General features: G+C 31.3%; 2 protein-coding genes across 5 annotated transcripts in view; one reads left to right on the top strand and one right to left on the bottom strand.

Moving 5' to 3' along the window:
- The window catches only part of LOC129919437 (mucin-2), a 113,011-nt gene that overhangs the window by 48,424 nt on the left and 39,235 nt on the right, over positions 1–25,352 (top strand). Inside the window, exon 1 of one of the 4 annotated variants that reach the window (XM_056000310.1) lies at positions 432–593. The exons of 2 other annotated variants lie outside the window; for them this stretch is intronic. In XM_056000310.1, coding sequence (XP_055856285.1) covers positions 591–593 — 3 coding nt within the window. In that variant the 5' untranslated portion in view covers positions 432–590. Of the gene's footprint in view, positions 1–431; positions 611–25,352 lie in introns of those variants that run through there. One more of the 4 variants, XM_056000307.1, reaches the window with a different exon arrangement.
- Positions 1–25,352, bottom strand: part of LOC129919442 (uncharacterized) — a 472,931-nt gene that overhangs the window by 425,237 nt on the left and 22,342 nt on the right. The gene's annotated exons all lie outside the window — the stretch shown is intronic.

Genomic DNA, 25,352 nt, shown 5'->3' with positions numbered 1-25,352 from the left:
TTGACACCGATGGAAAAAATTCAAAATTTCACTTAACTCCTTCTTCTTCTCATGGTTTCAATTGTAGGTTGTAGCATTCTTTGGTTACCACTGGTATATCGTTAATCTCTTGCATTTTCTGGCGTTTTCAGCTGCAAAATACTTACGGGTCATAGTTTTTTGGTTTTTCTTCCAATTCAAATCTATTTGATTTGACAAAATTGTAGCTTTTGACAGATTATTTTTCAAACAAAATAAAAAATCCCTAGGATATTTTTAACAGAGTTTTAAATTTAAAGTTTCCATTAAAAGTAATGACTTTAACTAAAGAAGAGTGAATTAAATGAATTTTTAATGATGTATACTTAAAGGCGACAATAGTTTAACGAGGCCGTTAACTAAAGCGATAAATTTCAAAATTTAATGGAGGCTCAATAAATTGGCCCTAAAACATTATTTGTTCCATAAAACATTTGTTGTATAAAACAGCATTATATATTTAGCACTACTGCAACAAGAAAAATTGGATCTACATAAGTCAGAATATAAAATAAAAGGGTGAAAATCTAGCAAAACAACAAGGCGTGAAATCTCGCAAAGAAAAAACCGAAATGGTATGCACTTAAAATCGGTACGTACCTTTTTTTTTTTTGGCGATTTACATTCTTTCTAATGGCGTTATATGGCGTTATAACTGGAATTTTTCAGAAGTGGATGTGTTAATTATTGCTCTATTTTTATATTTTAATAACCGAGCCCCCACCTCCTTGGGGGTGGAATCGGCTAACGCGAAAGTCGATAGTTGACAATAATCAAAATCGACAATATTGATTTTATCTATCACGTTAACCGATTCCACCATAGGTCTAATCAACTCCTACTTAAAGTTCCATCTGACATTTTTGTTGATTAATATAAAAAGATCCACCGTAGGTGTAAAGGAAATAAATTCTTCAAACATTTCGATACAAAAAATTGTCTAATACAAATATTTCTTTAATAATTACATAGTTTTTTTTAACCTTTGCACAAAAAATCTATTTGAATAATTAAAAGAGAGAGAAAAAAAAAGATAAATTCTTCTTCAAACGATTATTAGGTATCCCCTTTGTGATAATGATCAACAAAATGACTTCATCTTATAAACAAAAAGGTACATCTAAATTACATTTCTGGTTATACAATAATTATTCTTTTCTTAATGTAAAAAATTTCATAATAACAAAAAAAAAAAAATATCATCACTTAACCTACAACAGTTGAATCGCCTATTGCATTGCTATCACAATACTGAAGAGCACCACCGACAGCCGTGCGTCGTTCATGTAACATTTACCGTAAGTTATTAATTTAAACAGAAAACCTTTTTTTTTTCTATAAAATGGGCGATGTATGCGGGAATAATTTACAATCCTCAACTAACAGTTACAATTTGAAGATGAAACAAAAAACAACAACAAAAACAGCTGTCACCATTTCATCATGATTGTTATGAAATGGAAGATAGCTCTTTTTTTTTCCTTTCTCATTGTTTAAGGGGATCCCTTGAGGAGGAACAAATAAAAATAATATAAAACAAACAAAAATTAAATGTTGAAGATGAGCAAAAAAAAAGAAGAAAAATGACTCTGACATTTTTCCCATCACTTTTTTTTTCTCTGTCTTTCTATTATACACTTCTTCCACAACTTTTTTCGTTCCATTTTGGTCGGCATATTCATCGTTAGTAGCTCACTACACCGATCCGCTATTGTTGTTATTAACAAAAAAAATGGAACAGAAAAACAGATACAACAACGGTGATGATCACATCCGAGAAACCATGTGCTTTACAGACGCCATTTTTAGGGTTTCCAACCTGTTAGTTAGACAATAAAAAAAAATTTTCAATTTAGTTACAATTTTTTTTTTAATTTGTAAGTCTTCGATGTAATCCCCAGTCTTCAGAATGAATCCGGTTTTAATTACTGCACAGTTTACTACAGCACAAGTAATCACGGACATCCCATCCTAGGACAATTCATCACAAGGGAGATTTAATTAAGAAAAACAATTAAAAACATTTAAAACAAGAATCACCAGAAAGTGACCTTTCCCAAGTGAAGAGCATTCCAATAAATTGAACTCAAAATAAATTATTTGTTCTAATCGAACCCTGTGATGACTTGTCTCATGATGAGTTGTCCTATGATGATTTGCTTATTTATGTTGGGTTGATCTCATTAAACTTTTAATTTAAAAAATTATTCTCATGGTGGCAACCCCACAATTTTTTTTTTGTTGTCATTTTATCTACATAAAATTGTCGGGCTAGGTTTGTATTTCTCATCTGTGGAATTGGAGCCAGCAACAAGTGGATATGGTATCGGTTTAGCAAAGACACTTTTCTTACCTTTTTGCCAATGCTTCGATCCCCTCTACTCCACCGGGCAGTGGCGTAGATAGGGGGGGGATCAGGGGGATATATCCCCCCCCATTGGGATCGATATAAACAGTCATGAATAAATAAGTTGAAGAAGTGCACTTTGAAAAAAAAACGCTATGGATTTCGAGTTCTTGATTAGCTTAAAGGTTATAAATATGGTTTACCAACTTTCGTTGCCATTAAGTCGGTGTTTCAAAGAGTGAATTTAGACTTGGTCCAAGCAATGGAGCTCGCTAAAGATTTAAGGGATCAACTAAAAATTAAACGGGCAGACTCATTTTCGAAAGTTTTTTGTATATGGGAAAAATTAGCTGAAATCCTTGACATAGGCGTTAAACATAAGAGAATAGAAGGGTTTTCGGTTCCTTCTAAGGATTCTTCGTCTGAAATAGACAAAGCAGCTAAAAAATTTAATGAAACTGTTGAGTTTTACCAAAAACTAGACCACATAAAATTGAACAAAAACAATAAGATTTCCTTATATTTTTCATCCAAAAAGGAAATATTATTTAAACAATCGGGATTTCCTAACTGTTTTACCGACTTCCAAAAAGGAGGAGTTATTCAATTCGTCTGTACTTTTTTTTGTGTTTGTCACCTCATAACTTTGGACCGAGTGAACCAGTTTTGATAATTCTTTTTGTAGGTATTGAAAAGCTGGTGCCTGTTCAGTACTATTAGAAAAACCATAAAACCCAGTTTTGATCCATGGAAGTCGGTTTTGTTTTTTTAATAAAAAAAATACGATCATGTACGGGATCACCTATTCCCACTTACTATAGAAATATTAGTCACAATTTTTGTTCTAGTGCCAAGTTGGAAAAAATATGAAATTTTTACAAAAAAATTTTGAAAGAAAAATACTTCCTCTATGAACTCATTGAAAGCGCTCGAAAGCTGCACCGAAAAAAGTTGTTATGGTATTTATATTTTATTAAAGATATTAGCTACACTGCTGGTTTCTACGTCAACTACCGAAAGAACTTTCTCCAATTTAAAGAGAATAAAAACAATACAAAGAAGCATTATTAAAACATAAACAAAAATTTGCGAACTAGATCTATCCCCCCCCTTAGCAAAAAGCTATCTACGCCACTGCCACCGGGAGACTCCGGACGAGAGGTTTATCATTTTCGTTTTGTTATTCACTTTCGCTTTCAATTGATATTTTTTTTTTGTCTTTAGTTTCTTCCTAGAGCTTGTTATGGGATCTAAACCAGATACAATGTTTTTGTCGGGTGTATTGTTGTTCCGTTTCGTTTGTTGACCTTTTGTTGAATTTGTTTATAGTTTTTTTTTCTGATTTTTTTTGTTTATAATTTGTTTCCTTCTTCTTGTTCTTTTTTCTTGATTTTTTACTATACGAGAGACTCCTTTTTTGGGTTTATAACTGGTTCAAAGCGTACGCCAATATTGTCTTTTGTATGATTGTGAAGTGTGAGAAGGATTAATAGTTTTTTTAAATAAAAATGAAACAATAGAAACATTACTTTCTCATTCACATAGGTCCAATGGAATTCTGACATTTTATATTTTTTTAATTTTTTTTGTAGATCAGATTCGATGGGTTTGCATTTTGGGTTAGTAGTTTTGTTATTTTTAATAAATTGCTTTGTCATTTTTATACGAGGATTTTAATGGCAAATAGAGAAATATACCAAATAGATATTATAAGAAAAAGATGTAGGTAAATTGAGGCCAAGGCGTAACATGGAAATGAAGGTGAAAGGGATTGTAGTATCGTGTTTTATCCCACGTGATATTGTTATTGAGATTCATTGAAGACCTTTCTAAGTTGATAAAAGTCAAAAAGAGTGAAGGAGTAACTCAAAATCGTTAAAAAAAAATATGTAACAAGATATGATTATGCTTTTATTTTATTTCATTATATGAATTTGCTATTGTATTTGTATAAAAATATGCAATACTCAAGTTATACTATTGATTACATTGAGATTCATAGTGAAAATGCAATTGAAATATACGAAATTGTTTGATTGACGTAAAATCAGGTTCGTATGTCAACTCTTTTGTTTAGAAGGAAAATTTATTCTTTCGTTTCTATTTTTGGATTTTATTAATAATTTATGAGCTTGTGTTCATTTTTTAGTAAAAAAAGCATTGTCTAAGCTTGTTTTTATCACAAATAGTTCAGTAAATTGACTGTTGGGTGTTTGGGAAATTTAATAAATTGAAACTTTCGAATAGTTTCCTGAATCTAAGAACCAAAAAAAATAATTATAATATTTTCCCTCTAGGGACCTGTCTCTGAGACAGCATATTATTAATATCTCTTAGTCATCACTTTTGTCATTTTAAAATGAGTGATTATGTGCGGTTGTGACACTTTAAATAATATCTCACACGCAACTTTTGTCTTATTTTATAATCACTTTCTAGTTGTTTTTCTTTTTTTTTCATTCAGTTAAAATGACATCGTTCGTGGGTTTAATTGTGGAATTTTTTGAATAGTTTTTTAAATATTTTAATAACAGGTGAATGTCATTTAAATGGAACGACTGGTGGTTAGTTAAATTTGATTAAATGATGGTATTATGATGCCCCCGAGTTAGACAAGTATCAGAAGGCATGTCAATCATAATCAAAAGTGGGAAGATAAAAATCTCGAAATCAATATGATTGATCGATCATCAACATTATAGGCGCCAAGAGTTTGGAAGCTTTTTTTTTTCTCTATCTTGATTTGTTCTTTAAGGAATTTATCATACATTTTTTTGATTTTTTTTTTGTTATGTAATTTTTTTTATTAAGAAATGGCAATACATTTTTGCACGATTTGTGGCTTAGGGTTTTATATATATTTATTTTTTTTTTTCGATAGGTATTTATCAACTCACGAAATAGAAAAAATAAAATCCACAATGAAATGAGTCAAGTTTAATATTTATCAACTGAAAATGTAGTTGTTATGACAGTGATAGATTTAAAGTAAAGAAAAAAAATAATTCATTTCAGGAGGAAATTTTGACTAGTTAAGAAATTTTTGACGATTTTTTTTAGAAATTGATTTTTTGAGGGAATTTTGTCTTACTTAAAAAGAAGCGGCGGTTTTTTAGAAATTGAATTTTTACTTAATTTTTCTGTTAAAAATATTAAAAATATTTCTATACCACTTATCGACCCCCCAGTTCACTTGACATTTTAATTTACAATCTCAAACTCAAATAATTACCAATACAATGTTCCACATTAAAAAATGAGAAAAATTAATATTGCATGATCATTGACCAAATACCCATAAACACCAAACTCAAGCTTCTTAACAAATCTTGTAAGTACATTCAAGACAGTATCTTCAAGCAAAAATCTAGGTGGAGTAGTTGTTATTTGTTTATTTTAATTAAATTACTGGTTGGTGTGATGTAAGTTCATTTACCATTTCAATTTGTAAAACCCAAAAACCAATACAATCACTACCATCTAACACCTTGCTTTGTGATTCACAACTTGTAATGTCACCAATATTTTATTTTATTCTTGAAACTCGACACAAAAAAGATACAAATTTGTTGAAATTCCCACGCATTTTCCGCAACCGAATGAGGTGTGCGAGGTGTGATTCATTAAATGTGGGATTTTATTTTTTTTACGAGTAGAGTATTAATATTTTGATTCTTTATTTTATTTTTGGTTGATGATGATTGTTCCTCATCAGTCATTATCATACTCAACAAAGTAGGAGTTCTGGAATTATGGTTTGCGAGTGATTTAAGTAGGTGGCTAAATGATCTGATAGCATTTATGGATCTGGGAATGTCATTGTTATAGTTTTTTTTATGAGTTTATTGTTTTAAGGTAACCAAAAAAATGAGGTTAGTGGTTCATTGATATGAGAAATTTTGAAACTATACTAAAAAGGATTTTATGGGGGGTAATAATGAATAAAATGTGGGTGAAGGACCCCGAAAAAAAAAATTAATGATCTCAAATTTGAAATGCATTTTTTATTACCTACTCACAAATTAATTTAGTTGTTTTTAAAAAATAATCGTGTTTATACAATGATCTACCTTCTGTTCATCATTTTAATTATTTTGTGGTATAAATTAATTATGGCATGACAGGTGACAGGTAATAATAAACTGAAAATTATTGTTAACACAAAATTCTAATCACCAGCTCACGAACTTTTCTGGTTAAGTTAACGAGAATGTGATTTGCAACCTATTGTCGTGTTAAAATTTACTCGTATCAATTTTGGTTTCAATTACAATTTTTGTTTACAATTTTTGCGACAATGTTAACGCCAATTGTTGTGGAAAAGTATACGGAGTTGTTAATTACAAATGAAAGAGCGAAAACAATGTTGCTTTCTGCAATGACTCAAATTATCTTTGTGCTTTGTGGCCCTATACTCTACTTCAAGAGGTGTAACTAAGTAAGCTAGGAATCGACGGACCAGATAAGCATCTTCCAACCGAATCGGTCATTTGAGCTGGAGTCTCCACTTTTGATCAGATTAACACTCTGAGAATCATAATTGAGTAGTTCGTTCGGGAAGATGGGTATCCCAGATGACACTTATTGCATAAAGGAAGGAACTTAGAACCACTGGCGTGAATGTCCATGGCTGACTTCAAACCTATTCAGGAAGACATCCGCACACTGAGGGAAAAGCCACCATAAAACAACATGAAATCAATGAAAACCACATTGATTTAACTATTATGAATGATTTTGCGTTGAAGATGAACATTTTAAAATCAACGTGGAAAAAAGGTTAATTTTTGATGGTTTCGTATCTTAAAGTCACATAAATCAAAGTAGTTCATCTTTGAAACAACGACGTTTCAACTTCAATTTATTTTTTCCCTCAGTGCAACTTATTCCGGTAAAACGTCCTTCTGTTTTTCAACTCACTTCTTTTCTAACAGGTAGCCTAACTATGGATCCTTTAACATCCAGTGAAGTGATGCGTATTTGCCTTGTCAGTGTCAGAAGTGGAATTCAAATAATGTATCACACTTAGCTTTACCTGCCGTGAAAGCAAGAAGCAATTTTGAAAAACTTTGTGGAACTCGACTAAACGAAGACTTTTAGGAAATACATCTTAAGTTATAACCAGATATTCCATTCCAAAGGAGTATTTCATTCCAAAAGAGTAAAGTTTAATTCTGCAGAACGTTTATTCTCGGACTAGAAAACCATTTATCATTGACTCATTGACGCAGAAGCAACTTAACTTTGGTATTGGTTGATAACACTGGTCAACAAGGTTTTTGCCACAAAACGAAAATATACTTTTCTAAATGTTTTTGATATGATAAACTCGAATCTGAAGTCAGAAAATGTTTATTGGCCTCCGTTTTTAAAATATTACCCTTACAAAATGTCAAAAAACGTCATTTTGGCTGTTTTCGAGGTTATGTTTTTATGTGGGGTAATTCATTATGGAAAAATTTGTAACGGTACCTATAAGAACTGGTTTTATTCTTCCAAAAAATGTTTAAATCTTTCCGATATCTATTTTACTGCCCGAGATATTTAAAATTTAAGGAGTGGTCTTTCACTCAGAAATAGCACTGGCCCAACAAATTAAACAAGAACCAAAATATACTTTTCTAAAGGTTTTTGGGTTGCTGAACTCGAATCCGCAATCAGAAAAATCAGATTCGAGTTCAGCATATCAAAAGTATATCTTGGTTCTTGAGGTAAAAAAAATTTCAATTTTGTTGACTAGTGTAATTGTAGCTTTCACAACAAAGTACTATTTAAATAAAAAAAGGAGTCATTGTGAGACCAGAATGAAAATTCTAGGTTAGATATTTTAAATCAAGAATTTCTATTAGATGATTTCCAATAAAAGAAAACAAATCACCAAGAAATATTGAGAACTTTCGAAGATGTAACATCGGACATATTCCGAATGCTCTATAGTGTGTAACACTATGGATCAGTTTTTCCTAAATTGAGTGAGCAGTTTTATATTGGACGGAAGGATTGTTCGCTTCGGGTAGTAAAGTTTTCCTTTCACATCGTTTCTCTGTATATCTTGTTTACGAACTTTCAGTTGGTCATAAACAAGTTAGTACTTCCTCATTTAGTGCCATCAGGTCTACAATGTTCTGTGAAAAAACGTTTCGTCAAGCATCATTTTTCTTAATAGCAACAGATATTTAAATTAATTCAAATATTTTCCAATATGCAATTTTTGTTATTCATAAATTTTAAATCAGCAAATCTGATGAACAATCAATGAAATGCACGTTAACATATCAAAAACCACAAACAAACAAATAACTATCAGCTGCTTTAGGTATTAAAAAAAATGTAAAATTACCACATCACACTCAGTGGCACGTGCTATTACAATAAAAACAACAATGGCATCTTCCCAATGCCGTAAATCACGATTAAGCTATATACCATCAGTCCAGCATCAAGCTGGACAGAGTATAACTTACTACAATCATCTTCATAAACTTCACATGAAAACAGAGATATGAACTGGCAACGCAACTTTATAAACAAGTCAAGGCGTTACGTGCTGTTCGTTCTTTGTTAAGTACTAACTATTGCCTTTTATAGTATCATCTACACTTTAAATCAACAATCATTCAAAATGACGCGACCAAAGCGTTGGCCAAGCTTAAATATAATGAATGATAATGATTGTAAACCTTTCGTTTCAAGAAAATTGTAAAGTTACACCAATCGTGTAACAAAATTGCTTAATTATTACAACTTTTGTGTATGTTTAGTGCAAAATGGGACATTTAAGTGACACAATCCGATAACAATCAGCATCTTTGAAAAAAGAAAAAAAAAACATACAAAGAACACTCTGTAACAACCAACTCCCTTTGTCGGAAGCAGGGTCTTTATTTCTTGATGATTTACCAACATTCGTTTTTTATTTGTTTGTGATGTTGTATAGTTTGTTGCCTGAGACTTCTAATCAATTATTCAAATGATAATTGCAGCCCAGTGTTGCTAATTATATGCATAACTGTATGCTATAGTAGAAAAAAATCAAGATAAATATAATTTGCTTATCCCATTGAAGGCACTTTATCAGTCTTAAGGGACTGTTTAGAGGTTGATTATTTTCTACTACAACTTGCAAGATAGTGTAAAAGGGGTGTAACTTTAGGTAAAAAACAAACAATAATTATCAAAGTGTCGTTAATTTCTGTGGGAGTTTTTTGATATTTTTTTTTTTTTATTTTCAAATTCCTGTAGCATGAGATTTTTAATTGTTTTAAAATGAATGACGAAGAAGATAATTCCAAGGAGGTTATTTAGTAGAAGCTGTGTGTATATTAATGTTTTTTTTTCATGTTGGTGTAGGTAAGTTACTGTAGAATTGGATTTCGTTTCTTTGGTATTCACAAAATAGCAAAATAAAACCTATATCGGAATGAAAAAGCAAAACGGTTCCAAACTGACCTCATATCTTGCTCAATTTTTTGATATTTTGTAGGTTTGGCTTGATAGCCATATACCAGTAATCTAAAAAAAAATACCGCCTTCATTTGTCTTTAAACTTTTTATTCCAACATTTTTATAGTTCCACAATTTTTCCCTCCCTTTCTTTGTAGACAATTTTTAAATTTGAAACACTTCAAATCTTTAACCTTGTAAAAAACCAACTCACATATAAAACACATTGCAGCAAAACTCAAAAATCCACACATCGAAAGTAAAATCCATTTCATGTCATCCAATTTGACAGCTACAAAATTCTCTTTCTTAACCAAATCTGTCAAATCCAATATACCAATCTCAAGCAATTCAAAAAATGCTTTTCTTCGCCAATAATCCAATAATCCTGCCGCAGAAGCTTCAAGCATAAACGTATTGATAATTTCTTTAAAAACTGAATTCTCATTTGTGGCAAATGATTGCGGTACAAATTTTCCAAAACACAAATCATCAAGACTACGAAACACTGGCTGACCTGAGATTTCTTGAAGATTCTTAAATATAACCAATCTCATTTCATTTACAATGTAAGCCAACTTGGGATTGATGTAATCGCGATTTTTTTCAAAAGTTGTATAATTACTTTCCAATACAAACATTTTGTATAATTTTTTAAATATCGGATAAGTTGTTGTTATCGTTTCATATTGTCCACTCCAAGCATAGATTTTAACTTTTGATTCAAATAAATCTTGATAGGTTTGAATTTCTTTGGTTCTTGGAGGAGATGTTATTGATGAATTCAAAAATGCATTGTAGAGAGTTGTTAGAAAAATTCCCAACATACAAATCAGTAAATAGGTGATTTTCAAACTTGGAGATTCACTTTTAACCGGACAAAAAGACTGCCCCAGAACTCCACGAAAACCTGCATCGTTTAAACAATATTTCAACATAAATTTCTTTCCTTCGGAGAAGCTTCTTGAAACAGCTAGAACTATTGTTAGAATAACAATGACAAAAATGGTGATGACCAAACTTGACCAGCGAAATATTGTCAGAAAAATGTCTGATTTTGGAACTTTTGGTTCGATAGGTATCATTACACAAACATCGGTGAAGGCATAAGGATAGGTAAACCAATTCAGGTTCCTTGGCCATATTGTCACTGAAGATATTTCAATAGTTCTGTTCTGAACAAGTTTCATAATGACTTGTGGTGGAACAGAATGGTAAGCAAGTGAAGTATTCAATTGAGCGTTCAACTTTTTTGAAAGGGCAGAGAAGAAATTTCCGATAAAGCCTCCAATTTTTTGCTCGCCCTTTGTTGTATTTAATATGATTAATCCTGGTACTGGTCCCCCAAGAACAATTGGTAATGTAAAGCCCTTCAAATCGTGCAGTTGACGTGGAAAGTATCCTCCTTTAGGTTGAATATCTTGCCAAAAGATTTTTCTTAGCACAAGACTCGGCATGCTATTGAAGCTGAAGTAAGTTGAAGAATTCTCAAAATCAGGAAAAACCGCCAATACATTTGACATTCCCTGCTTCCAACAAAAGTTGAAAAACTCTTTTAATGTCAGTTCATCATCAAGTGGAAAGAAATTGAGGAGGAAAATAGTTTTACAGGATCTGATATGCTGAAGGCTTTCCAGAAATTTTTGAAGAAGGATTTCTTCAATAGAAAAAGTCGCTAACTGAACTATTGCCAAAAGATTGCTATTAAATAACTCCTTCAAGTATATTGAATTTGTTTCCGAATAAATTACAATTGTTGTATCCAGCTTGATTTGAATATCCTTTAGAAAGTTCTCGTTGAAAAATTCATCTTTATCCATTTCCGCAGAAGTTTGAATAAAAACACTTTCGAAATTGTTTGTTTTTTTAATATCTTTAAGCAAATCAATGAATTTTGAACCTTTGACATTTTGTTTTGGTAATATAAAAGTGACCAAAACTAGACTAGTGAATGGGAAAACTTTTAACCAGACAAATGCACTCATTGTACTGAGTAAATTTCTTTCTATTATCACTAATAATATGCTTAGCAATCGGTTAAATCACGATAAACGGAAAGTGTGTCTGCTGATTGGAACTAGATTAGGTTAATAACTATCCATTTCGAGTGGATTTTCGTGTCTGGTTAAATAACTATTAGATTGTAATAATTGATTCAGAAGTTAAAACTCTCATAGGAAATATTGGGACAATCATTTATTGAAGAAAATGTGGGGCATTGTTTATGTTTACTTGCTTAAGCATAGTGTTATATTATCATTAGAAGTTAGAAGTTGGTGGTAGAAGTTAGAATATATGAATTTTTAAGTCTTGTTAATGAATTTTGTTCCACTTTAAGAATGGGAAAATTGCCTTTAAAGATTTGTATTACTTAAAATGTTTGATAAGTAAACTTTTTCGAATGTTAGAAAAGAAAAAAACAAAACTTTAATGGATTCCTAAAATTTTTTTTAATACAGTTAACAAGAGAAGAAATAAGGTTCCGGCTCTAAGAATAAGTTTCATTCTAGCAATTTTTACTTGCCCTATATTTATGGCAAGCGGTTTTCGTTATGACGTTAATCGGTTTGTGCGTCGTTGCGTTTGTGACGCGTCGGTCGTCACTTCCATCTCTACCATGAAGCTGCAGCCTAAACTGGTGGACGGATTTTCTAGAAATTTGGTGCAGATGATTTTTTCGTAAATTCCAAGGCTGGTTTTTTTTTCTTTTTGTAATACCTCCCAAAAAATTTAGTTAAAAAAATCATATAGTGGGAAAAATGGCGTTGTCATTTTTTATCAAAAAATTACATTTTGGTTGTTTACTCATATCTCGTTAAAGGATTAACCGATTTTATTCAAACCATTTAAACTCACACAGATATTTCTTATCAAAAATGGAAACAAATGAAAAAAAAATCATGTGTGCAATTCACACGTGGTAGAAGTGAAACCTTAAAAAAACATTTTTCTTGCAAAAAAAATCGAAAAGTCTACCTTTTTTTATTCTATGACCTTTAAATCCACCCACCTATGTATAATAAATTTTATATCACCCGAAAGCTTATTGTTTCAGCTCAAAATATTTATATCGACCATGTCTATACAACATCTACAAAAAGAGCTAGAATTTTTGGAACCCAATCAATTTTTTCATCAAAAAAGTACAAAAATTAATCGTTTTTCTCTCATTAAATCTATTTTTTTAAATGACAACCTATGATAAATTTTATATCATCTGAAAGCTTATTTCACTTTTTATATGACGTATCAATCACATTTCTACCATGCCTACAAAAAAAGTAAGAATATTTTAAAGCCAAATATGTCGAAATTTGAAACTGAGACTACGGTTTTTCCTACACTGGTGGTTGGTCATCGGCAACAGATCTCCACAGGTGTTTTAAGGTATTTTTCATTAAAGTTAAATCAAATTTGTATGTGCACTAGATCAAAAGATATAATATGTGTAGAAAAAGAACATCTTTGTACCGTTATCTCAGAATTTTGAATATGAAATTAATTTGTACAAACTATAGTTTATTTAACTACCTATCTACAGTACAAATTTCATTCATCTATCTATTAAAACAAAAAAGTTATAACAAGTTGAATGTTCGTGTCGCGTTTTCGTTTCATCTTGTTTCAAATCACTGCGATACTAAAGAAGTTTTCACTTCAAAAATTGAACAAATTTTTGTTTTTTTTTTTTTGAAAAGAATTTGATTGACTGATGCAAATGTCAAAATTCTTCGTGTTTTGAGATCGTTTCTTTTTTCAAGCAACTAAATTGAAATAAGGTATTGTAAATGCTTCCGCTTTTTAGCTAAATCTGTTTTTTTTTTTTTTACCATCCGACTACGGAATAGCCAAAAAAAGGGAATTTATGTTCATCTGATCCATCATAACTTCTTAACTACTTATCGTAATTTTACAAATGAGTTATCGTTGTCGGTGAATTGCTTGTACTCTAGTTATAGGCTAACTTTTATCTTAATAAGACTACTAACAAATTAAAATAAAAGACTTTTCTTTGGGGTTCACATCCTTTATTGAATAACTTTTTTCCTTTTTATTTCTTTTCATTTTTTTTTTGAAATATTCAAAAACCGAATTTGAAAACCTTTAAACCTTTAATCTTGCGAAAACTCACCTCACAGATAAAACACATTGCAGCCAAACACAAAAAACCACACATTGAAAGTAAAATCCATTTCATATCATCCAATTTGACAGCTACAAATTCTTCCTTCCTACCCAAATCTTTCAAATCCAATATACCAACTTCAATTAATTCAAAAAATGAATTTCTTTGCCAAAAATCCAATAATCCCGCTGCATAAACTTCAAGTATAAACATATTAATAATTTCTTTAAAAACTGAATTCTCATTAATGGCAAACGACTGAAAAAGATTTTTTACAAAACACAATTTATCAAGCTTACGAAATACCGGTTGACTTGAGATTTCTTGAAGTTTTTCAAACAAAACAAATCTCATTGAATTGACAATGTAGGCTCGCTTGGGATTAAAATTATCACAAGTTTTCGAATATATTGAGTAATTTTTCTCCAATTCAAACATTTTGTATAATTTTTTAAATATCGGATAAGTTGTTGTTATAGTTTCATATTGTCCACTCCAAGCATAGATTTTAACTTTTGATTCATATAAATCTTGATAGGTTTGAATCTGTTTGGTTGTTGGAGGAGATGTAATGTATGCATTTAAAAATGCACTATAAAGGGTTGTTATAAAAATTGCCAGCATACAAATTAGTAAGTAGGTGATTTTCAAACTCGGAGATTGATTTTCAGTAGAACAAAAAGACTGTCCTAATATTCCACGAAAACCTGCATCGCTCAAACAATATTTCATCATGAATTTCTGTCTTTCGGAGAAGCTTCGAGACAAGGCTAGAACTATTGTTAGAATAACAATGACAAAAATGGTGATAAGTAAACTTTTCCACCGAAAAATGATCATAAAAATGTCTGATTTTGGAACCTTTGGTTCGACAGGTATCATTAGACAGACATCGCTGAATGCATAAGGATAAGTAAACCAATTCATAGGATTCCTTGGTCGTATTGTTGTTGATGACATTTCAATAGTTCTGTTCTCAACAAGTTGAAGAATTGTTCGGTGTGAAAAGGACTTGTAAAAAAGCGATGTATTCAATTGAGCGTTTAACTTTTTGGATAAGGCAAAGAAAAAGTGTCCTATATAGCCTCCAATTTTTTTTTCTCCTTTACTTGTATTAGATACTATCAATCCAGGTACCGGGCCTCCAAGAAAAATTGGTAATATGAAGCCCTTCAAATCTTGCAGTTGGTTGGGAAAGTATCCTCCTTTGGGTTGATTATCTTGCCAAAAGATTTTTTTCATCACAAGAGTCGGCATCCTGGTATAGCTGAAGTAAGTTGAAGAATTCTCAAAATCATTAAAAATCGCCAATACATTTGACATTCCTTGCTTCCAACAAAAGTTGAAGAACTCCTTTAACTTCAGTTCATCATCTGTTGCATCGAAATTGAGGAGAAAAATAGTTTTACATGATCTGATATGCAAAAGACTTTCCAGTAATCGTTGAAGAACGATTTCTTCAATGGAAAAATTATCCAACTGAACTATTATCAAAATATTGCTATTAAATAATTCCTTCAAGTATATTGAATTTGATTCGGAATAAATGACAATTGGTATATTCAGTTGAGTGTGCACATCCTTGATGAAACCTTGATTATCCTGGTCATTTCTAGCAACTCTTTGGAGAAAAATACTTTCGAAATTGTTTGATTTTTGAATGTCTTTAACCAAATCAATAAATTTTGAGCAAGTCACATTTTGATTTAATAAAAAAAGAGCAATAGCAGTAACAGTGAATGACAAGAGCTCTTGCCAAGCAAAGGTATACATTGTACTGAAAGAGTTTCTTTCTTAAATCATGACCAATATAAGTCTTTGAATATTTTACAATACAATAAATGGCGGTTGTTTTCTCTGATTGCAAATTGATTAGGCTAATAACTGCTATTGGGATCTGCTAGCAAGCAATTCAAAGGTGTGATTATGTGTTTAAATAACTAATTCTTTGTTATTATTGATTCAAAGTTTATAGCTCCCATAGGATATTCCATATCATGATATTTACAGCTTGCAAGTCTATATATCGGTCAAATAAATTTCGAATCAACATTAAATTTTATTAAATTTGTTGTCACTTCATCAGACTCGGATGGAAATTCTTCAAACGCTTATTCTGTCCAACCTGACTAACATTAAAAAAAAAAAATAAAAGTTGTAAAATTTTTCGTATTTCTCATTTAAATATTTTTCAGTGTCCTTACTTTTATGACTTTTCGTCAAGAAATGAGGAGCGTTTTTTCAAAACTCAACAAAAACAGGTTTTTGTTGAGTTTTGCAAAAACGTTTATTTTTCTTTTAAATAAATAAATAGATAAATTAGTATTAAAAATCTTATTTATTAAAGAAATATATACATTGGAATGAACTTATATTAATATTAACTAAAATAAATATTGAATAAAAAAAAAAATCGCCATAGTGTCTTTCCATATCCTCTGTGGACTCTTTAGCGTTTGCGGAGAGAACAGTTTCATAGAAGTCCTTGGCATCATCCGGAATAATAAAAAATTTCATTAGATGTCAGCCATCTTTTTTTCCGAAACTTTGTTTTCTGGGGCAACTTTTTTAAATTGGCAGTTTTTGGACACGCTAAAAAACTTTTCTTTTCAGAGGTGCAACCGTTACAGGAGATCCGCTGAAGGTGTCACTAACAGATATTAATAATTCCTATTTTCGTGACCTTATTTCCCGTCTTTTCGTAGTAGGTATATCACTCTCGCTGAACTTATTTTAAAAGGCAACTTTTTGAATCCAGCTTGTAGTCGCACACGGTCCAGTCTTTTCCGATTTTTCTTACGGTTTCATGATAATATTCTTCAGGAGAAATGATGACTTCTTTCTTCCTATATTCCTTTTCAACTCGTCCAAACACACGATCTGGTGGCATGTAGCTGTGACCTCTTATTGGAAAATAGTGGGTTATATTTTTGAACATTTTGCTTTTTTCCAGAAAAGAGAATAGTGCAATCATCAAAATCGTGTTTTTATTTTGAGAAGCAAAAGAGTCAGAAAAAAGACGTAGTTTTTTTGGCTTTGGCCCAGATTGAGTCTTTAGGCTTCCTTCAAGCTTTTTTAAGTATAGTCCACAACGATGGATGCTACTTCGTTTGCTCCTCTTGGGCCATCCGTCTCCAGCCAAGTATAAAACGTTACGTTTTCTTTATCTTGGCTTTCCATGTGGTTGACGATTCCCATGTTGTAAAGCCACACTTTTGTCTTGAATAAAAGACTTCTCCAACAGAAAGCTTCGGTAAGGGTTGATTCTGTTGAAGGTCGAATACTATGTCCAGTGTTCCTTTGATTGGGTTGTTCATTATTTCATGAAACTTCTTCGCTCTAAGTTAATGAAGCTTTTTATTGTTCTTGTGTCCCTTCAGTTTTGTAGGGTCTTCTTTGCACGTTGATATCTGGACATCATACTCTTTGCATGCCGAACATGTGTCCGTGTGCAGATTAAATTCCGAGTAAAAAATCTTTTTATATTTGGATAGACTGCACTTTTGTTTTCCAGTTTTCTCTTGTTCTGATACAAAAATATTGAACATTTTTTTTAGAGTCAGCTTTGGTGGAAGATAGCTTCTTTTGGATTTTTTTCTGGAATAATGACTTTCGCGGCAGTAGAAAGATGAAATGTGAGTTCTAACAGCAGTTGTTATTTCAGAATCAACGGATTAGGCCTGTTTCCTCCTCGTCGCTCTCTTGGGATGCCCATTTCATGCCCATATAATAATAATTGCTTTCCAACCACAGGCAAACTTTGTGGAGTTTTGCAAAAACGAGCCATTTTGTTGAGTTTTGGAAAAACCTCCAGTAATTCTGTTGAGTTTTGAAAAAACGCTCGATTTTAAATATTTTTTTAAATTAAAACTGTTCACTTTTTTAACATTTTTATTTTGTCATCTTGTGCGCCTGGTTGGAAAAAATTTCGATACCAATAACTCATTTTCGCAAAAAATGCGTTTGTTGAGTTTTGAAATAACGCTCCTCAAATGGCAGTGCAAATGGTTTTTGACGTCATGAAGCACCAAATGCACCACTGTGCGGTGAGGAGAATGATAAATAGTCAAAGCTTATTTGGTAAAAATAATAAATTAAACAAATGGTCTATAAAATTGAAAAAATGTCGCAAAAATAGTAATTTGGCATTATTTCGGGAAATTTCAAAGCGCCAGAAGTCCGGAAGTGATTATGTGATTGCAATTGAAATTTTTTTAATTTAATATTTGACTCATAAAAGAGTTGTCTAAAGCTATTAGGTATACCTAGGTATTAAAAAAATAAAGCGTAAGGTTGGTCAAAATTTTTTTCTAAAAATACAATTTTTTTTCAAGATTTTGGGGCGAACTAGAGGCAGAAGATATCAACCGATTTTAAATATTCTTTAAACTCTTCTTAGTCTTCACCATTCGCAACTTTTTCGCGCTATTAGGATTTGAAATTCGAAATAACACGGTTTTTGACGTCAAAAAAAAAAATTATAGATCTGCATTCTGCAGCCTTAACGTATTATTATTATATTGAAACTAGTTGAGACAGTTGTCCATTTCAAGACGTCCAATAAAGTTCTTTTTCTTTTTCAAATTTAATTAGAAGAATTTTCTATTCAAACTTTTTAAATTAGAAAAAACTTTTAAGGGTATAATTGTGGCATTCTTAAATGGTAACAAATTTTAATAATTCGTCAACCAACATACAAAAAAAAGAATGAACAAAATTATGATAACACACGTGTAAAGCAAGTAATACCTAATTGATTTTGATAATATAGAATGTCCCACGTGCTCTTCAGTAAATGATTGCCTTTGAGAGTTTTAACTTCTGAATCAATTATGAAAATCTAATAGTTATTTAACCAGACACAAAAGATAGTTATTAGCCTAATCCCCTAATTCCAATCAGTTAGACACACCTTCCATTTATCGTGATTTAAACAAACTTCCAAGGTATAAAAATGTTGATAATAGGAAGAAATTCCCTCAGTACAATGAGTACATTTGCCTGGTTAAAAGTTTTCTCATTCACTCTTCTAGCTTTAATCACTTTCATATTACCAAATCAACATGTGAAATGTTCAAAATTTATTGATTTGCTTAAAGACATTAAAAAAACAAACAATTTCGAAAGTGTTTTTATTCAAACTTCTGCGGAAATGGATAAAGATGAATTTTTCAACGAGAACTTTCTAAAGGATATTCAAATCAAGCTGGATATAACGATTGTAATTTATTCGGAAAGAAATTCAATTTACTTGAAGGAGTTATTTAATAGCAATTTTTTGGCAATAGTTCAGTTAGCGACTTTTTCCATTGAAGAAATCCTTCTTCAAAAATTTCTGGAAAGCCTTCAGCATATCAGATCATGTAAAACTATTTTCCTCCTCAATTTCTTTCCACCTGATGATAAATTAACGTTAAAGGAATTTTTCAACTTTTGTTGGAAGCAGGGAATGTCAAATGTATTGGCAATTTTTCCTGATTTTGAGAATTCTTCAACTTTCTTCAGCTTTACTAGTATGCCGAGTCTTGTACTAAGAAAAATCTTTTGGCAAGATATTCAACCTAAAGGAGGATACTTTGCACATCAACTGCATGACTTAAAGGGTTTTACATTACCAATTGTTATTGGAGGACCAGTGCCCGGATTGATTGTATTAAATACAACAAAGGGCGAGCAAAAATTTGGAGGCTATATTGGACACTTTTTTTCTACCTTATCAAAGAAATTGAATGCTAAATTGAATACTTCACTTGCTTACCATTCTTTTCCACCACAAGTCATTATGAAACTTGTTCAGAACAAAACTATTGAAATATCATCAGTAACAATATGGCCAAGGGACCTTAATTGGTTTACCTATCCTTATGACTTCAGCGATGTCTGTGTAATGATACCTATCGAACCAAAAGTTCCGAAATCAGACATTTTTCTGACAATATTTCGGTGGTCAAGTTTGGTCATCACCATTTTTGTAATTGTTATTCTAACAATAGTTTTAGCAGTTTCCAGAAGCTTTTCAGAAGGAAAGAAATTCATGTTGAAATATTGTTTAAACGATGCAGGTTTCCGTGGAGTTTTGGGACAGTCTTTTTGTCCAGTAAAAAGTGAATCTCCAAGTTTGAAAATCACCTATTTACTGATTTGTATGTTGGGAATTTTTCTAACAACTCTATACAATGCATTTTTGAATTCATCAATAACATCTCCTCCAAGTACCAAAGAGATTCAAACCTATCAAGATTTATTGGAATCAAGAGTTAAAATCTATGCTTATAGTGGACAATATGAAACATTAACATCAAATTATCCGGTTTATAAAAAGTTTTACAAAATGTTTGAATTGGAAAGTAATTATACAACTTATGAAAAAAATCGCGATTACATCAATCCCAAGTTGGCTTACATTGTGAATGGAATGAGATTGGTTATATTTAAGAATCTTCAAGAAATCTCAGGTCAGCCAGTATTTCGCAATCTTGATCATTTATGTTTTGCCAAATTTTTACCACAATCATTTGCAACAAATGAGAATTCAGTTTTTAAAGAAATTATTAATTCATTTATACTTGAAGCTTCTGCGGCAGGATTATTGAACAATTGGCGAAGAAAAGCATTTTTTGAATTGCTTGAAGTTGGTATATTGGATTTGACAGATTTGGTTAAGAAAGAGAATTTTGTAGCTGTCAAATTGGATGACATGAAATGGATTTTACTTTCGATGTGTGGATTTTTGAGTTTTGCTGCAATGTGTTTTATCTGCGAGGTGTTTATTCACAAGATAAAAGGTTTTTAAGTTTTTTTTTTTGAACAATAAAAATTGAAAAGAAACAAAAAAAGAAGAAAATTTTGAATAATTGTTGTGAACTCAAATAAAATCCTGTTATTTTAGTTGTTATTTTAGTTGTTTTAATAGGGTTAAGTTAGCCAGTAACTAAGGTACAAGCAATACGCTTCCAACGATATCTCCTTTGTAAAATTGTGGCTAGTAGTTTAAAAGTTATGATGGATTAGATGAATATAAATTCCAATTTTTTGGTTTTTCCGTAGTCAGATGGTAAAAAAAACAGAGGTTTGACATTTGCGTCAATCAATCAATTTCGTTTCAAAACAAAAATTGATGCAAAAAGTTAAGTCGTAAATTTTATCATCTGACGTTTTTTCTATTATGCAGATTGTTCTATTAATTAAGTGTCAAAATGTGTAAACACATTTTAAGCAATAAATCAAAAAATCTACAAAAAAATCAGCATTTTGACCTATAAATCTCCAATAACCATAAACAATAAAATCAGAACTCTCTGTCAATTACCACCCACAGTTTCATAATTCAAATTCGCTCAATTAGCACTCAATCTTTTCCTTTCGGATTTACGATACATAATTTCCGTTTAATGGTACCCTGTAGGGTAATAAAATCATGACAAAGAAAAACAACATAATAATAATAATTTTTTTTATGACAATAACTTTGGAAACTACAAATTGGTTTGCCTTTCTTGAACCAATATTTAAATGTCTATTTTCTATATCTCTCCATATAACGGTGACGATGCCTTAGCGCAATTGTATCTTCTGATTCACACGTCAAAAAGGTTTTGAAAGAATTTGTTACAGAACACCAAATTGAGATATACTGACAGCACTGTACTACTATCGTTAAAGCTCCTCTACCTCCTCTACCCACGACGACAATCTATTACAATAATCGTCGCAGAGGCCACCCCCTGGCGTCACATGAATTATATTTATATATTTTTTTTCTTTTATGTAGAATAAAAATGTAGAAAGAGAAGATATATTGATGGTGATGATGACGACGCGACGATGCGACGTAAGAGCAAAGTTGTTGCACGCGATCAAAGGTGCCTTACTTACCACCGTAACGTAGTAATGTTTCGTTTCAAAGAATTCAATTCAAAGCCCCACTTTTTCTCTTAAGCTCGCGCAGTCAAGTCAGTGACTTGATTCAAATGTTAATTAATTCAAAGTCACTCGATGTTGCGCTTGCATATTGCATGCAGTAAACTTGCATGAGTTGCACCTCTATGATGGGAAAATTTCTGTTTTTGCCAGCAGATTGGTTTATTTTTATGTTATGGCAGTGACAAATCTGTCACTCGTGGCAATTGGAATATTGCATCTTACTTAAGCAATTAAATCATATACTTGCAGTAGATAGTTGGCATTTTGGATCACGCAATTAGAAATGTAATGAATGTATGTTGGTTTGTTTTGCGTGTAAATATTCAAAATGTCAATTTTATTGTTTACAAGTAGAGTTTTCTATATGCATGCAGAAAGTTGGTAGGAGGAAGAGGCCTTGAAAAGCCAGCCGTATCTAGTTAATACGCCCATTGCATACCGCAAAGATTGCATATACGGGAAAAATGTACTAGATTGTACGGATTGTATTTTTGAATACTTCAGGAATCAGGGTCAGGTTTTTTATCATATATAAAAGAATTTTATCTTGCGTCAGCAAACTGTGAATATAATTGGAGTAGATCGTGTAAAATTTAACTGACTGAACTTCATTTTTTGAATTATTGCGATAGTTGCAAATATTAAACACCTATTTCGCAAAGTTTGCAAAGGTTCGTAGATTATTTAGAAGACTGAAAATCTATTTTGGGCTTTTTCGCAATTCACTTAAACATTCATGGTAATTATTGTCTATATTTAGCAAACAATTTACCGGTAAATAAATACTTTTTATTTGCGAAGTTTTTTCATATTTTTTTGATAGAGTGTTTAAAAATTCACAAACATTGTACAAAAATACTTTACCTGTCAGAAATATCATATTTGCAAACTTACAAACAATTTAATTTGCTTTTTTGCAATTGTTGCCGCAAATACTTAGCAAAAATAATTCAAACTTTGCGATATCATTTGCAAGCACAATACTTCCAAGTAAATTGACTTGCTAATAATAGTTTTAATACGTTTCCTTAAGAACGTATATAATTCTCAGTATACATTCGTAAGTTTTCTTTGCTATGTTGATAGTTGTAAAAAATTTCCACTTTGATGTTAAATTGTAGGTATTTACGGCTGAACACTTACACCGTTTAGGCTCTTTAATATCATTTTAAATGCTTTGCAATCTCTCTTTTGTACTGTTCGCAAATGCTCAAATACCAATTGCGAATGATTTGCAAGATCACAAATCAGTTTGTTGGTTTTGTGCAGTGACAGTTTGACATTAGTTACTTAATATTTGAAGAAAATATAAAAAAAAAATTGCCACATCTTAGTACCTATGTACTTAATTTGTTAAAAATATCATTTTCAAAAATCTGCGAACAATTGAAAATGGTTTCGTAAACCATGCGAACACCTTTCAAACAGGCTATACGACGTCAAATTTAAGAACAAAAGTAACAAAACATATAAACACATGTGGCTGATGACTTTTTCTACTTCGGTTTTCAGTATTATCTAAAAGCTTTTATTAATGACGTATTCCGGATAGACAACCATCATCTTATCACAATCGACATTGATTTTGATGTTTGGTCCTCGCACATTATTTCTGGCTAGCCTTTTGTTGAAGTTCAATAATTTTTATGTTGAAAAGTAAGGGTCCCAGATTTGATCCTTGTGGTACACAAGGAAAAAGTGAAAAAAAAGAGTGGAAGAAAAGCATTATAAGAGTTAAAATAAAAAAAAATATTTTAAACTACATCACGCTGTTTCAGACCTCCATATTTGGAAGCATTAAAATTTTACGGAGATTATGAAAAATAAAAAAAAATTCGTGAAACATCTTGATTAAACTTAATTTATGCCGATAGATTCTTATTTCTTACTACTAAATAGGCAAATTAAATCATCAAGAATGTCACTTGCATCCCACAAAGTGTTAAGAATCTAAATCATCGAAGATATCAACAAAATTTAATCTGAATTAAATACTTGTCTTCCTTGAAAGTCATAAATTAACTTTTGCTATCGATAATTTAATTCAGAAAAAAATCATTTACGATCATCATTATAGCCAACTGTTTATAGAAAAGTTATGCAATTTTTATAAAAAAAAAACAATAATAAACGAAAAACTGGATTTAAATCGGAACAAATTTGCTTAAGAAATAAATAAAAAAAAGTATTGATTCATGTTCTTCTGCATTCTTTATGATTTTATTGAGGATTAGACATTAGACCAGTGTGGGTGATGGTTTACCCGTGAAATATATTTTTTGTTTCTATATTTAATTCTAATTCAAAACTCCCACGCTTAATATCTGTGGCTAATTGTGATGAACCAATCCGCATTCCACACACCCAAAAATATAAACAAGCCGGTTTATGAGTCAAAAAGCTAAAACCTTTTTAAATATTAAAAAAATAGAACTTTTTCCTCACTGTATCTTAAAGAAAATATAAATTGCTTTACAAATAATTTGTTTAAACAAAATTTATGCATAAAATGCAACAAGATTATTACCTAAGAATTGCAAGAGAAGATAAATACAAACTCTTTAAGAAATGCCAAAGGTCTTGAATGCATGTCGACAGCGGCGACATCTTTACAACTAATCTGTTCCACCATATTAGCTTTAAGTCTGTCTTGACCAGAGATGCAATTGGTTAAGTGACTTTTTCAGCTCAAAAAATTGTTGTAAATAGATCTGGTCTTTCCTCTTTTCTGACAGACCGCATATAAAAAGCTTTTAAATTGAATTGAAAATTGAACCCACCTCACATGGAGAAGCTTGACTTGCGCGGACTGACCCCATCCAATAAGGAAATTAATAGTCATAGTCGATCTATCGGCGGGCATAATATTAGTCAGAGATTCAGAAAGATTCGCGCTGGTACGCAAAGATTAATCGAATCTACCAGACAATTTGATTCCTTATATGGTTGCCCCGTTTGGTTGGTGGTGTGACTTTGAAGATCGAGAGACGTTTGTTGGAGACAAGACTCAAGTTAGCACACCTCCATAACCGAGGTTTGCAACTACATACATAAAACCTACATCTTCTTAGCATCGATGACTCTGGGCAGAACCGTGAACTTTAATTTTGTGTGCAAAAATATTCCATTCGATGGAGAATTATATTTTATTTTTTTATTGTTTTTTCTAAGAGAATACCAATTAGTATGGTGGCTCTCACTCTTCTTGTTATAGATTCTTTTTTTAGTTAGATAACTCTCTTACATAACCTTCGACTTCTATATTAGATGAATATCACAGATGTTGGACATGACCTTTGTTGCATCTGATAAGCTTGTTTTATTAGATAAATTTATTAAGATGTTTTTATTTAATTGCGGGAACAGTGGTGGCAATTGGAAAATTAAGTGGCAATAGAAAGGTTTTTGATTTTAATGGCTCTTATACCAAAACAAGAATAATGATTTTGACAGAAAGCCTTGCTATAAAACTGTTGAGGTTGTACTCAAGGCTCT

This window comes from Episyrphus balteatus, chromosome 4, assembly GCF_945859705.1.
Source record: "Episyrphus balteatus chromosome 4, idEpiBalt1.1, whole genome shotgun sequence".
NCBI classification, from domain to species: Eukaryota; Metazoa; Arthropoda; class Insecta; order Diptera; family Syrphidae; genus Episyrphus; species Episyrphus balteatus.
Note: the sequence above shows the minus strand (reverse complement) of the source record. Positions and strands in the feature narration are given on the sequence as shown.